The sequence below is a fragment of the Lontra canadensis genome, unplaced genomic scaffold (assembly GCF_010015895.1).
Source record: "Lontra canadensis isolate GAN:19392208 unplaced genomic scaffold, GSC_riverotter_1.0 scaffold1, whole genome shotgun sequence".
In the NCBI taxonomy this organism is placed as follows: Eukaryota; Metazoa; Chordata; class Mammalia; order Carnivora; family Mustelidae; genus Lontra; species Lontra canadensis.
Genome location: NW_022630995.1, coordinates 27,525,957 through 27,540,124, shown reverse-complemented (window position 1 = coordinate 27,540,124; position 14,168 = coordinate 27,525,957). Strand labels below are relative to the sequence as shown.

The following is a 14,168-nucleotide window of genomic DNA, read 5'->3' as shown; positions in this document are numbered from 1 at the left end:
GAAGACACTCTACCACTTTTATCACCTTCTATTCATGAGAAGTGAGTTACTAGGTCCGAATCAGACCCAAGGAGAGGGATTGCACAAGGGGGTAAACACCGGGAGGCGGACACCAGTGGGGCCCATCATAGAGGTCGCTATGCAGCTGCCCTCTTGATCTTCATATTAATAATAATAGTAAAGGGGCATCTGGGTGGCTCAGTGGGTTAAGCCTCTGCCTTCGGCTCAGGTCATGATCCCAGGGTCCTGGGATCGAGCCCCACGTCGGTCTCTCTGCTCAGCAGAGAACCTGCTTCCTCCTCCTCTCTCTCTCTCTCTCTCTCTCTGCCTGCTTCTCTGCCTACTTGTGATTTCTGTCAAATAAATAAAAAAAAAATCTTAAAAAAAATAGTAAAGACAGAAATAGTAACTTAGTAGGGTTGGTGTAGAAATCAAATACAAGGAATGAGAGGGGTTTTCAAAAATAGGGGCCCTAGAAAGGCCATGTGATCAGGTGTGCATACCTGACCCTCAGATCTAACTATGGAGAGGAGTCTGGAAATCGACCATTTTTGTCAGTATCCCATCCATGCTTCAGGCACACTAAGATTTAAGAATCATTCATATACATCATTTTTTCCCCCTTCTACTTCATAAATTGGGAAGAAAAGAAAGGCAGAGAAATCAGGTAAAAATGAGGTGGAGGGGAAAGAAGAGGTGAGTTTCTCAAACTCCTAGTTCTCCCTGGGCTTTGTCCTCTAAATAACTCTACTGGGCTGGGTCTGTCCTCAGGACCACAGTTAAGGAATCTTGACCATACCCAGTGATGTTTCACAAATTAAACTTCACGGGAGCAGCACTCTAATACCTCACTCAGGCTCTCCCCACCACGCAGTCCGACCAATATCTCACCTTCTCCATGCTCTCCTCCCGCTACAGGAGCCTATCAGGCGAGACTTCTGTGACAGCTCTTAAAACAACAAACATACTTGGCAAATTACTCTGGCTTGGCAAACACATACAGACACTTTTTGATGAGCAGGAATACACCTGGAGGCATCTCTTGGTTTTCTTTCATCAACGGTAAACACAAGTGTTTTACCCAGAAGCAAATAGAGCCATGTCTACGGGGGGTTTACGGCAGAAATAAACAGGGGATAGTTACATGGAACAAATTACCAGAAGCTGGAAGAGATGGTGAATGTTCATCAAATCCATGCCCTTCCAGGCCAGCCAGAAGGACCCTCACAATAGCCCCACTGAGAGGGAGTCTCTCATCTAATCCCTTGGGCAAACTAATCCTGTCTCAACCCTCGTCGTTATTTATTTTATATATAACCAAATCTTTCCTGTTAAAATTTACAGTCTTTTCTCTGGTCCTAATCTCAGGAGAAATGAGGTACAGATGCTCACACAGCTTTTAATAAAAAGGTTATTAAGTCGCCGCTCACCTTCGTTCTACCATCAGGGGGTGGTGGGAGACACAAAATGTTGCTTCTTAGCTCTTTCTGCTTGGGCTCAGGTTAAATCTGTATTTCTGATAACAGGCAGCCCCATTTCGTCTATGAGGGGATCAAGACTGTAAATTATATTCAGGTCAGTACAACTGGAATAGCCTGGTTTATTTTTTACAGATTCTACCATCAAGCATTGGGTCCTGGGAGGTGATATGGCTTAAGCAGGTGACATTGAAAAATTGCCACCAGTGTTTCCTTTTGCCACTGAAAAATCAGAAATGCAAAAATCTTTGTTAGCTCATCTTTGATGGCTTTAATCTGATATGACTGGGCTTTGCTAAAAGTGGGTCCTCTAGTCATCCGGAATTAAATTCAAAGACAATATTTTCCTTCCTTGCGTTTTAACGATATTTTGTGTATAAGGCCCTCATAGAGCTGACTTAATAAGCATTTTCAAAGTTGTACGTGGACCTTAACAGTGTTCCAGAGCAACTCCAAAATTAAGATCATGAAGGACGTGTCATTTTTAGCTAGTGTTTATGCTATCTTGCTGGCAGGTGAGCAGAGACAGGGTACCATTTTATAGATAAGGACCTGACACAAGAAGTGGCCAAAGGTTAACCACCAAGCAAATCCAGAAGCTGAAACTTGGGTCTCCCAGCCTTCAGTTAGGATCTCTTCACATTCCATATGGCCCTACAAACAAACACTTTTCAAACTGCATTTCCATGCACACACATAGAATTAAGGACACTGTTTTGTTTCCTTTGCCTTCTCCACACTGAGCATTTGCCAACATTACATCACTACAATGGTGGTTTGAATAACACACAAAACCCCATCACAACACCTGGGGAAACTCTCCTGAAAGTTTCACAAGCATCGTGCCATCCTCTGGCGTTCAAGAGTTAAGAAACATGCCCCAAACCATCCCTGGAGAGGAAGGATGAAGCCATCTTACTTACAGGTGGAAAGAATCATGGCTGTGACTCTGCAGGGAGCACACCAAAGAGCCTTCAGTTCTTCAGCGACGCTCCAGTCACAAAAACACATCTTTTAACTGAAATCATAGCTCGCCCGAGGTGTTTCTCACGAGCAGAGTTAACCCCACCTATTTTCCTGTTCTAAAAACCTCAGAGAAGTGTGTGAATGACAACCCAATGGCCTATATAAGCAAGCTCAGTAATCTCCATCCAGATCTCTGAAGGCGGCTGCCCTTGGTTCCTCATTCCAAACTGTGTGGGTGACTCCAGCAAACACCATTTTCAAGAAGTCACAAAATTTTCATGCAAGAGACCTCAAAAATCATTTAATCAAACTGCCCTCTCTGGACAGAGAAGGAAACCGATCCGCAGATAGGACGAGGGACACAGTGGTAGAAGCAGAATTCGATTCTAGGTGTTGGAGCATAAAGTTTAGAATGTTCTGTCCTCCCACTCAGGACTGACACTTCAAGGACCATATTATAAAACTTCATTTTTTTTTTTTTCTGTGGGGATAGAAAGCCAATTCGATAATATACCTCAAAGGTGACTGAGCCCCGGCTGAGAAATACAAAAGCAACATAGATTTTTTTAAAAATGTACTTAGGAGTTTCACATCATCCCTTTGGAAAATATAACCAAAAATTAAAACTAAAGGGAACAATTCTAATGAGCACATAGCATGTGCACATTGCCCTTCCTATTTCCTGCTTTATAGATTAAGATCTCTTTAAGCGTTCTGGGTGGATTCATCTATTTTTACTTCACTTTTTGCCTTCCTTGTGCTTTTATACAAAGCTTTCTGCTACGTTTTGGTGAAAAATGTAAAGATTTTTTTGAAGGAGATGTTCCCAAATGTTGCCAGGGAGCATCCATTGTGTTCTCCACATCAAAAAGTATGTGCAACGATGAGTACAAGAACTATACTTCGTTCTCACTTTTCTTCAGTACCACCCAGCACTTTGAATACAGCTGCTCCAGGTGAAAAGGGAAGTATGGGACAGGACAGGGGGGTGTGGGAGGAGTCAAGGTGAAGGAGAAAGATATAATCGACAGCACTCACACTCAAGTATGACGAGTATGACCAACTCCTTGAATGAGCTACAGTTCGGTTAAAAGCTGGTGTGTAAGATGGGGGTACGGTTAAACAGGAAGATGAGGAGGAAGGTGGCAAACAGATTGTGACGAGACTCAAGGTGGGTTTTGGTTTTTTTTTTTTCCATTATAAGGAGGAGAAGGAAGGATAGAAGATAGCTTTCCGTGGATGGACAGACTAGAAGGAAAGAGATGCTTCTCCAGGGTCCTAGGGAGGCACCGCTCAGGGCAGCCAGCTGGACGGCTCTGTGTTCCCACGGCACCTGTGGCCCGGGGGACACCATGGTAGTGCCCAGAGCAGCTGAAACTCCTACAGAAAGGCACTGTGTTGTATGTGCCTCAGCTTTCTACCCTCATAATATCAAAACACAAAACTCCAAAAACAAAAAAAGGTGTGCAGCAATACATGGCCTGTCATATTGATAACAGAGACTGTTTCTTCTGGGCTCATGAGAAAATGAAGTTTCCAGCTCAGCTGGTGTCTTGGTCAGAGATTGTCAGAACAGTCAGAAACGCACTCAAATAAACTTGAACATAGGGTCTACCATGAGGCTCTTCCAGACAATCTCACAGATCCAGAACCCAAGTCCAACCAGATCTCCCGAACACCATCTGGAGACAGCTCTACACACCAGGCTCTCCATTTGTCCTGGTCTCTGCCAGAATTTGCGCTTGCCCCTGGGTCTTGCTTGCAGTGGGGGTGGGCTGTGTCGTGAATGTCACCTCACCAATCTGCCCCAGAGCCCAGCACCCCCACTCATAGCATCTGTGTCTTGGGGCAGATTCTGAAGATATAGAAAGTCATTAATGCCTCCTAGTTCAATCTTTATTTATGTATTTATTTATTTGAGAGCAAGAGATAGGAAAGTATGAGTGGGGGGAGAAGCAGACAGAGAAGGAGAGGTAGACACCCTCCTGGGTAGGAAGCATGATGCGGGACTCGATCCCAGCACCCTGGGATTATGACCTGAGCCGAAAGTGAACGCTTATAACCGACTGAGGCACCCAGGCGCCCTGCCCCAGTTCCATTTTTACCTAACTCCAATTAGTGACAGATAACATGGGCAGGGTCACTCCACCCAAACATAGGCCTGGTTGGGGGTTTAAATTAGACAGGCACTCCCAAACATGCCTGCCTATGTGGGGAGGAGGCATTAATGGTAGAAAGGTACAGACTTTCTTCTCTTCAGTAAGGAATATTTGATCTCCAGGGGAGGAGAAACTGACAGCTGCAAGGCATAGTCCCTAGTCCTAAAAAGGTAAGTCCATACGTTACTGAATTAAAATTTTTAAATAAAAGACAACACGTTTCTTATAAATATATATCTTTATATATTATATATATTTACAATATATACAGCATACAAATATTTTTTAATGTAATACTAATGGCAGTCTTGAAAACAGATGTTTTCAAAACAGAAGAGGGGTACTTATCCAAGATGGGTTTCTGATTCTTCCAGAACCCACATTCTAGACAATACCTCAGGCCCAGATTTCTGTAGAAGCCAAAGGAAAGAGAAAGGTTGCAGGAAAAAGGCTCTAATTCCCTTTCCCTTCCCAAATATCCTGACCTTCCACGGACATCAGCCAACATGGCCTCACATACACCCCTAAAATGGGAAAACCTTGGGGTCTGGGCATCGTATCTAGCACGTGGTGGGCACTCAAATATTTGTGGGATGGAAAAAAGTGAGTGTTTTTAATCACCATCTCTCAGGCAACATTTCCATAACCTAAAAGATTCAGTCCCAGAGCTAGGACTGGTCTAGATGCAAACGCTTTAGGTTTTTCCACTTTGTAAGTAAAACTGTCTACATGTCCAAGTGCTAAATAAATTAGAAGTTAGCCACAAAGTGCCATTTCTTCCTCATGCTTTGGAATCTGGAAGCCATGGGTCAAAACACCACTCATCTTCCAGAAGTTTCTTCATACTCGACTAGTTCATCTATTGTACGCAGCAAATCTTCAAAGGAAGGCCTTCCCTCTGGTTTCTACAATTAAACATCAAAGAGAAGCTGTGGGTTCCAGAATCCAACCCCAAAATAATTTCTCACATTCAAATTCACATAACATAGCACACAAGTGCAAGGCACTCCTTGTTTTGGTACTTGAATACTCAGGTGTCTCCAAATGGGTCTATCCTCACCTACATGTACTGTTGGTGGACACACCCTTCCATAACATTCCTTTTGTGTCTCCATTCAAGAATCTAGCAGGGCTCTTTATTGCCTGCAAAATCAAGTCTTGCTAATTTGCAGTGCCCTCTATAACCTGCCCTCTCCCATCCTCTTGCTACTCTATCTCATTTCCCACAAAACCCTCATGTGGGCTCTCTGCTCCATTAGACCAATCTCTACCCTTCTGTACGCACACCACACTCATTACCACCGCCTTGCCTTTCTCACGCTGTCCTCTCCCACCCCCAGCAACACTTCCTGCCCAGGCCTCTCCCACCCCAATCTGTGTTCCTTTGGAGACATTACAGCAAGAGACCAAGAGCATGGGCTCTGGTTCTCTGTAGCAACATGGCCTTGGGCAAGTGCCAACTTCAGGAGCCCTGGTCTCCTCATCCACAAAGTGGTTATAGTAAAAATCTCTGCACCTCTAAAGGTTGTTTTGAGAAGTATATCTAAAGCACTTAGTACAGTGCCTATCACATAATACACGTGAGCTAATATTATTATCTTTCAAAAATTATTATGCGTCTCATCTTTTCTACAAGGTGACATTTCAATACACTGGGAAGGAAAACATCCAAAGACTGTGAGTCAAGAGATCTGGGGGAAGTTGAGGTTTGGTCAAAGAAACCCCCTCTGGTGAAAGCATAATAATTCAACACTACAAGTAGTCCAGTGAGAGAAGAGCTGCTTCTCAGGACGCATTCCCCGCATCCCGGACTCAGGCAACCGTGACAGGATTTCCGCTTGGGAGTGGGATGGCAGCCTGAATTTATGATCCCAATTATTATCATTTTCCACTTCTTCACCTTTTTCTTCCCGTTATTTGGAACTGACTTGAGAGGGCTGGTGTTCTACCTAGTTTGAAATCATGTAACACATGCACTAACTCCCTAGGCTGTAGAGACCAGGCACGATTAATCCACCAAGCCCAGATCCCTAAGTATTTTCAAGATTCAGAAGGAAAGCACAACATTTTTTTTTTTTTTACCTCCTGCCAACATCTCAGCATCACCTCGTACACATGTTTGGATGCCAGCTTCGGCCTGTAGAGTCGGTGGCCCCGCGTAACCATGGTTACCACTTCGTAGTTGGTGTTTTTCTCGAAAGGCATTTTGCCTTCAGTGAATATTTCCCACATTAAAACACCTAGAAAAGGATAAAGGATCACCAAAGGATGCATCCACTTCCAGTTCAGATTAGAGCTGGGGGAAAATGGACCGTGTTCTTACCAAATGACCAGACATCCGATTTGCTACTAAAGCGACTGTAGTTAAACACCTCAGGTGGACACCACTTCACTGGAAATTTCGCACCAGAAGAACTTGTGTATTGATCGTCCAGAACATACCTAAAGGAAGACACGCCACAGGTTTACACCTCTGGGTTATGATCTACATGTTCTTTACCTTTCTTCCCCCCCCTCTTAGAATCAAAAACACAGTTGACTGAAGTCCAACGAGCATCCGGTTGAAGCTAAATGTTTGCCTCCGTGGCCACGCCTGGTGATTTCCATCTTCCTCTCAGCTTGAGAGGGATACATGGTAACATTCGTAGCTGCACTTCCGTTTTTCTGTGTGTTTTTCTTTTTTATGAGGCAATAGAGGCAGGACACAATAAAAGAGTTGGCGAAGGTTTTTTTTTTTGGTAAGCAATTCTGTTCTTTAAACAAAATGTAACCCAAAGGCCCCACACGTAAAACATCTAAAGCAGAGCTGCTCTAAAGGAAGTGGTGCAGAGCATTTGGAGGCACATGCGCTCGTGGCCCCCACGAGTCCACGGGGTACAATTTAAACCCACAGCAAGTGAAAAAAGCAAATTGCAAAATGACAGATGTAAATGGAGGAGTATGGATTTATATACCATGACATCCCTCCCTCACACACACACACACACACACTCAGAACGATACTCTGTAATTTTTGCTATGCACACATACTTACGTCCTTCTGGAAGGACACACACAGCCTGAGAACTTTGACTACCTCTGGGGAGGACCCTGGATCCGGGAGGTAGAGATGGAGACTGTGGCCCTTTCTGTAATGTGCTCCATACGTATTTACAAGAGGAATGTGCTTACGTAGTATATGAACACATAAAGCTAATTTCTAAAAGCTGTGAGAACGCAGTCATATAATCGCACCAACTTCCCCTGGTGCATGGGAACAAGCCACTGTGAGTGGGATCAACGTGCCTGTCTGTCAGGGGGTCTGAGTGTTCCAGAGGGGCTGAGGCAGAAGCATAGACTTTCTGAAAGCCAGATGTATAAAAATCCAGCATGGGAAACGGGAGGCCTGCCTGTCAGAGGAACATCTTCACAAAAAGCACATGAAGAGCACAGGGTAAGTTCTGCCCGGACAGGCAGCAGTCCTGCTCTCACGGTGAGCTAAACCCAGCCTGTGTGACCTGGTGCTGAGGTGACCCGGGCTTGTCCCAGATTTCAAGCTTTCATACCCACTGTTTCTTCCCCCTGGGATATTTTATCCTCAGATCTCCACCTCGTTGGTTGCTTTGGGCTTTCTGGTCTCTACCCAAATATCCCAGTCTCCAAGATGTCTTCCAGAGCCCTGGACGTAGCGAGCATCACTGCATCTGTGCTATACTCAGGGCCCACCCACCTCCCCAGCCCCACATGACCTCTAGCTTAGGGGGAAGCACATTTTGTCTGTAAAGGACAAGATGATGAATAAGGACAAGATGATCTACTTTTCAGGCCATACAGTCTGTCACCACTGTCCAACTCTGCTTTCATTGTGTGAAAGTGGCCATAGACAACACATCATGAGTGAGGCTATGTCCCAGTATTTACAGACACAGACGTTTGAATTTCAGATTTTTTTTTAAGATTTTATTTATTTATCTGATAGAGAGAAAGAGACACCGAGAGAGGAGATCAGGAGGGGGAGAACCCAGGCACCCCAAATTTCAGATATTTTTCATGTGTCCTAAAATTCTTTTACTTTTTGCCAACCATTTAAAAATTGGAAAACCAGGGGCACCTGTGTGGCTCTGTCAGTCAAGCGACTGTCTTTGGCTCAGGTCATGATTCTAGGGTTATGGGATCAAGCCCCACTTTGGGCTCCCTGCTCAGAGGGGAGCCTGCTTCTCCCTCTCCTCCCTCCTTGAGCTTTCTCTTGCTATCTCTGTTGCCCTGTCTCTCTCTCCCTCTCAAAAAAATAAATCAAATCTTTAAAAAAAAAAATTGGAAACCACTGTCGGCTCACAAGCTGAACAAAAAAAAGTGCTGGGTCATATGTGGGCCTGAGGCTTTGGTGCGCTGACTGCCGCTTGGTCACATCACTTTGTTTTCCTCTTTGTGATGCCCTCAGGTCTTTCTCTCTCTCCTCCTGAATATGAGCTGTGTACGGCGGCGGGGGCTCATATGCCTTATTCCTTCTGTCGTTCAACCTAACACCCTGGTACATAGTAGGCACCTCATTTTTTTTTTTTTAAGATTTTATTTATTTATTTGACAGATAGAGGTCACAAGTAGGCAGAGAGGCAGGCAGAGAGAGAGAAGGGGAAGCAGGTTCCCCGCTGAGCAGAGAGCCCGACGCGGGGCTCGATCCCAGGACCCTGAGACCATGACCTGAGCCGAAGGCAGAGGCTTAACCGACTGAGCCACCCAGGCGCCCCAGCACCTCATATTTTTAAGGATGGACGTATGGATGAGTGAACGGACGTAGAGGAGGGAAAGGACAAACAATACTTTTTAAAGGTCTTTTCTAACACTCTACTAAAATTACAAAAATTAAGAGAGTAAAAACACAACAGACTGGGTATTCTAAGAACTTTACCCCTAAACGCATTTCTGTGAAAACAAGACTCTAGAAATCTAACCCAGGCCAGGGAGAAATGAAAGTAGAATCTTTAACAGGCTATACTCCCACCTAGTGGACAGAATAACTAACATCACGATGTATACTTTTTTTTTTAATGAATTAATTTATTTCAGAACTGCTAACAAGATTTCCTTTCTACTTCATCACTGCAGATTACTCCCATGCTTATTGATTCTTTTTTTTCTAAGATTTTTAAGATTTTATTTATTTATTTGACAGAGAGAGACACAGCAAGAGAGTGAACACAAGCAGGGGGAGTGGGAGAGGGAGAAGCAGGATTCTGCTGATCAGTGACCCCATGCGCGACTCGATCCCAGGACCCTCAGGTCATGACTCAAGCTGAAGGCAGATGCATAATGACTGAGTCACCCAGGCACCCTCTGCCCCCATGCTTAGTGATCCTACAAGCTGATGTGACTATCATCTGATGCCACATAATAAAGCATAAAGCAGTCATAATTTCCCAACAATTTGTCACCTGGGAAAAAGCACACAATAACAGTAAAACAGATTGATTCAGCAAGGAAACTCTTCAAAACATAATCTAATTTATTTTACTGCCTTCCATCAAAAGCACACTAAGAAGCAGAAAAATCAATTAGTCTTCCTTTGAAAATGATGGATACTACAAATATTTTGCTAATAGAACAAAAGATATGGTTTAAAAACAGCTCTTCAATAAGCTTCAGGAAAAGAAGTTGACACCAACTGCAAAAAACAAAAAAGTCAGGCTTTCTGTACCTTCAGAGGTACATATTAATTAAACCTGAAATTTATAGAAAATATTTACATAGACTCAGCCTTACCTGGCCATTCCAAAATCTGATACTTTTACAATTCCGGCCTCATTCACTAGGCAATTTCTGGCAGCCTGGAAAACAACATTTCAATGGTGTATTAGTTACAAAGTTTTATAAAGTAGAACAATATAAATTCTGTTTACGTTAAATTTAATATAACCCAGTCAACATTTACAGAAGGTAGAAATATCTTTTTATAAATTGGGTTTATTTCTGTGGAAATGTCTCCAACATATATTTGAAAAAATGAGTAGAAAGAGAGGTCAGAAAGTCCTATGTGCAATTAAGGCACGATTACATAACTTTGCCAACTGTCATACCTAAACGAAGGCTAAGAAGGTCAAACTGCTTTCTTCCCCTCCCATTTCTATTCTTATTAAACTGTCAGATTTTCTTACTGATAAAGACAACATCTCTCGAAGTCCTTAATCCAGGTTCTCATTAGGTGAATTTAATAACACACAATAATCAAAGTGATAGGTAACCGATGTTTGACCCAACAGCTTTGCTCAGTGATTGGTCATCTCAATTTCAGCCAAAAAACAGAACAAAACAGCCATGTGTAACACAGTTCACCTTGTCTTTTATAATGTTTCCAGTATCTTGTGATATGTCATATGGAATTGGTCAAATATAATTCTGAATTATTTGAATTATATTTTCTTGCCCGTTCTTTAAAAGCACAAGATTCAAGAAAACAGTTTGGGAAAAAGACATAGTATTTCTCAGAAGGAAAACATGGTAATATTTTTAATGCCACAACGTATGGGCTAAGATGCATTTTTTCCCTGACATTTCTAGCATTTTATTCTCTGTATGTGGCAATTCCACTCATATGAGATTATTTCTGCTGAATGTATTTTAAGAGTCTCTTCTAAAGTTCCCCGATTTGCCCCCATATTCCTATAGGGATACCTCATTATTACTTCACGTCATGGTCAACAGCATTCTTTGCCCAAAAGATAGGAGCGTCAGAATCTTTCCTTCAGGGGTGACACAAACCTACCACAGTAATGTCAATATCATAAGCATAAAATTATCAAAATTGCTTTCACCAAGATATGGTCTGTGTGGACAGATGTAGTCTGCCATACTCATGTAGGCATTCGATTTTCATCAGTTTTGAAAGTTCAGAAAAAGAGGAAGATGCTTAGTTCACAACTTTCAAAATGACAGAGATGCTCTTTACCATCGCTGAGCATAATAACAATAATGAATGTTATCTATATCTCATGTACCATACAGAGTCCTTTGCCCCAGTCACGTAATGCAATCTTTAAAACAGTCTTGTAAAGGAAAAGCCTGGGGCCAGATGGCTTCACTGGTGAATTTTTGGATATGACACCAAAAGCACAAGCAACAAAACCAAAAATAGATAATTGGTCTACATTAGAATAAAAACCTTTGCATAGCAAAGGAAACAATCAACAAAATAAAAAGGGAAACTACAGAATAGGAAAAATGATTTGTAAAACCACACATCTGATAAAGAGCTAATATATAAAATACATAAAGAACTCTTACAACTCAATACCAAAAAAGCAAATAATCCAATTTTTAAAAGGAACAAAGAACCTGAATATACAATTTAAAAAAAAAACAACAACCCACAAATGGCCAACAGGTCCACAAAAAGGTGTTCAACATCATTATCATTACATAAATGCAAATCAAAACCACAATGAGATGTCACCTCACACCTGTCAGGATGGCTATTACCAAAAACACAAGAGAGGACAAAAGTTGTCAAGAAAGAAAAAGTGGAGAAAGGGGAACCCTTGTATACTATTTGTGGGATGTAAACTGCTACAGCCATTATGGAAAACAGGCCAGAGTTTACTCAAAAAATTAAAAGTAGAACTGCCATATGATCCAGCAATTCCACTTCCAACTATATATAGAAAACAAAATGGGGGTGCCTGGGTGGCTCAGTGGGTTAAGCCGCTGCCTTCAGCTCAGGTCATGATCTTGGGCTCCTGGGATGGAGTCCTGCATCAGGCTCTCTGCTCAGCAGGGAGCCTGCTTCTTCCTCTCTCGCTGCCTGCCTCTCTGCCTACATGTGATCTCTGTCAAATAAATAAATAAAATCTTTAAAAAAAAAAAAAAAGAAAAGAAAAAGAAATCAGTACCTCAAAGAGATGTCTGAACTCCCATATTCATAGGAGCATTACCAACAATAGCCAAGCTACGAAATAATTAACTGTCCATCAACGATGAGGGCATAAAGATGATGTCATATATCTATACAGTGCCATATTATTCAGCCATAAAAAAAAATCTTGTCATTGTGACAACACGGATGAACCTGGAGGGCATTATGCTAAATGAAAGAAGCCCGACGGAAAGACAAATACTCTATGATATCCTTTGTATATGGAATCTTTACAAATCGATGCAGGGCTCGATCCCAGGACCCTGAGATCATGACCTGAGCTGAAGGCAGAGGCTTTAACTTACTGAGCCACCCAGGTGCCCTGTATATGGAATCTTTAAAAAAAAAATGTAGAACTCAGTATGTTCTGAGGATCTGAAGGATAGCATGATAACTATAATTAATAATACTTATTTGCTTCCTTGCAGTTTACTAAGGGAGCACACCTTAAGCATTCTCCCTGCATGTGAGGTATGGATATAATTAACTTGACTTTGATAATCATTTCATATTGTATACATATCTCAAGTCATGATGTTCTTTACTTTCAATACATGCAATTTTGTCAATTATGGCTCAGTAAAGCTAGGGGGGTGGGGAACAGTCTTGTGAGTAAACCAATATTATAACCCACCCACAATTTATAGATGTAGAAAAAGAACCCAAGAGAGATTAGATAACTACCCTAAAACACAACTGAAAGTCAAGTCACATCAGTTCTTTATTATGCCCCAAGTCTGAAGATGGCAGCACACAGTAGCTATAATGTGGACTCTAGGGCCAAATTCCCCGGGTTCAAATCCTGACTCCACAGTAGACTTGACTACTGGTCAGTAATTTTATCCTATTATATATATATCTCAGTTTCCTCATCTGTAAAGTGAGAATAATAACTATACCTACTTCTTAGGGTTATTATAATGATTCTATGAGTTGATATATGTTAAATTCCTATAAAAGCAATGCCTGTTTAAAGTGATTATTTGATTTTTTTTAATGTTTTGCTGCTATTCCAGAAGACATGAATCCATGCTTTATGACAAGAAAGTTAAAATTAAAACATGGAAAAAAGTCCCAGGTAGAGAATCACAAGCTTTTTGGTGAAAGAATCATCTTCAAGGTTTAACAGAAACTGACAGTTCTGTCTTCGTGCTGAAAATAGACATATTTGAGAAAAACAAGCAGAGAAGAAAAAGAAAAGAAAAAAATGGGGGAGACAGGGAGACAGAGTAGGGGAGGGGAAAAATCAAGAAGTGTCTCCATCACAATATTTTAGAGCCAATAATAGATTCCCTTTTCTGGTATTTTCAGGCATTAATGTGGGCCTCCATGGTTTCCCAGTGACTTCAGAAATCGGGAAAATAAACCAAGAATTTCTGTTATAACTTCTGCTTACATCATGTGAGGTGGAAAAGAGTGTAGGATTTAGTGAAAGGAGGAGTCAGCCCTTAATTTCCCCATTTATCACCTGACCAGTCAGTCATTTCCCTTCCCTAAAGCTAATTTTCTTATCTATCAAACAACAATGGTCAGAAAGACTGTTGTGACTAGCTCTCACATGAGATTCTTATGGAGATCAAATAGTTAATATATAGTAAGTTGCTTAGAAACAATGACCTAGGTAGTTACGTATTATTAATGCAATTGCCTATGTAATTATGCATTACATGGATCAGATGT

At 41.9% G+C, this 14,168-nt stretch overlaps 2 protein-coding genes across 5 annotated transcripts in view; both read right to left on the bottom strand.

The window, feature by feature from the left end:
- TXK (TXK tyrosine kinase) overlaps positions 1–2,586 on the bottom strand; it is a 59,387-nt gene extending 56,801 nt beyond the window's left edge. Inside the window, exon 1 of the mRNA XM_032852232.1 lies at positions 2,402–2,586. Within this exon, the coding sequence (XP_032708123.1) occupies positions 2,402–2,489 (88 nt within the window). The 5' untranslated portion in view covers positions 2,490–2,586. The remainder of the gene's footprint in view (positions 1–2,401) is intronic.
- Positions 2,587–4,854: 2,268 nt separating this feature from the next.
- Positions 4,855–14,168, bottom strand: part of TEC (tec protein tyrosine kinase) — an 89,610-nt gene continuing 80,296 nt past the window's right edge. For 3 of the 4 annotated variants that reach the window (XM_032852192.1, XM_032852202.1, XM_032852218.1), the window contains 4 exons: positions 10,343–10,407; positions 6,927–7,045; positions 6,686–6,843; positions 4,855–5,508 (listed from right to left, as the gene is read on the bottom strand). In XM_032852192.1, the coding sequence (XP_032708083.1) occupies positions 5,425–5,508; positions 6,686–6,843; positions 6,927–7,045; positions 10,343–10,407 (426 nt within the window). In that variant the 3' untranslated portion in view covers positions 4,855–5,424. Of the gene's footprint in view, positions 5,509–6,685; positions 6,844–6,926; positions 7,046–10,099; positions 10,245–10,342; positions 10,408–14,168 lie in introns of those variants that run through there. The other variant, XM_032852209.1, reaches the window with a different exon arrangement.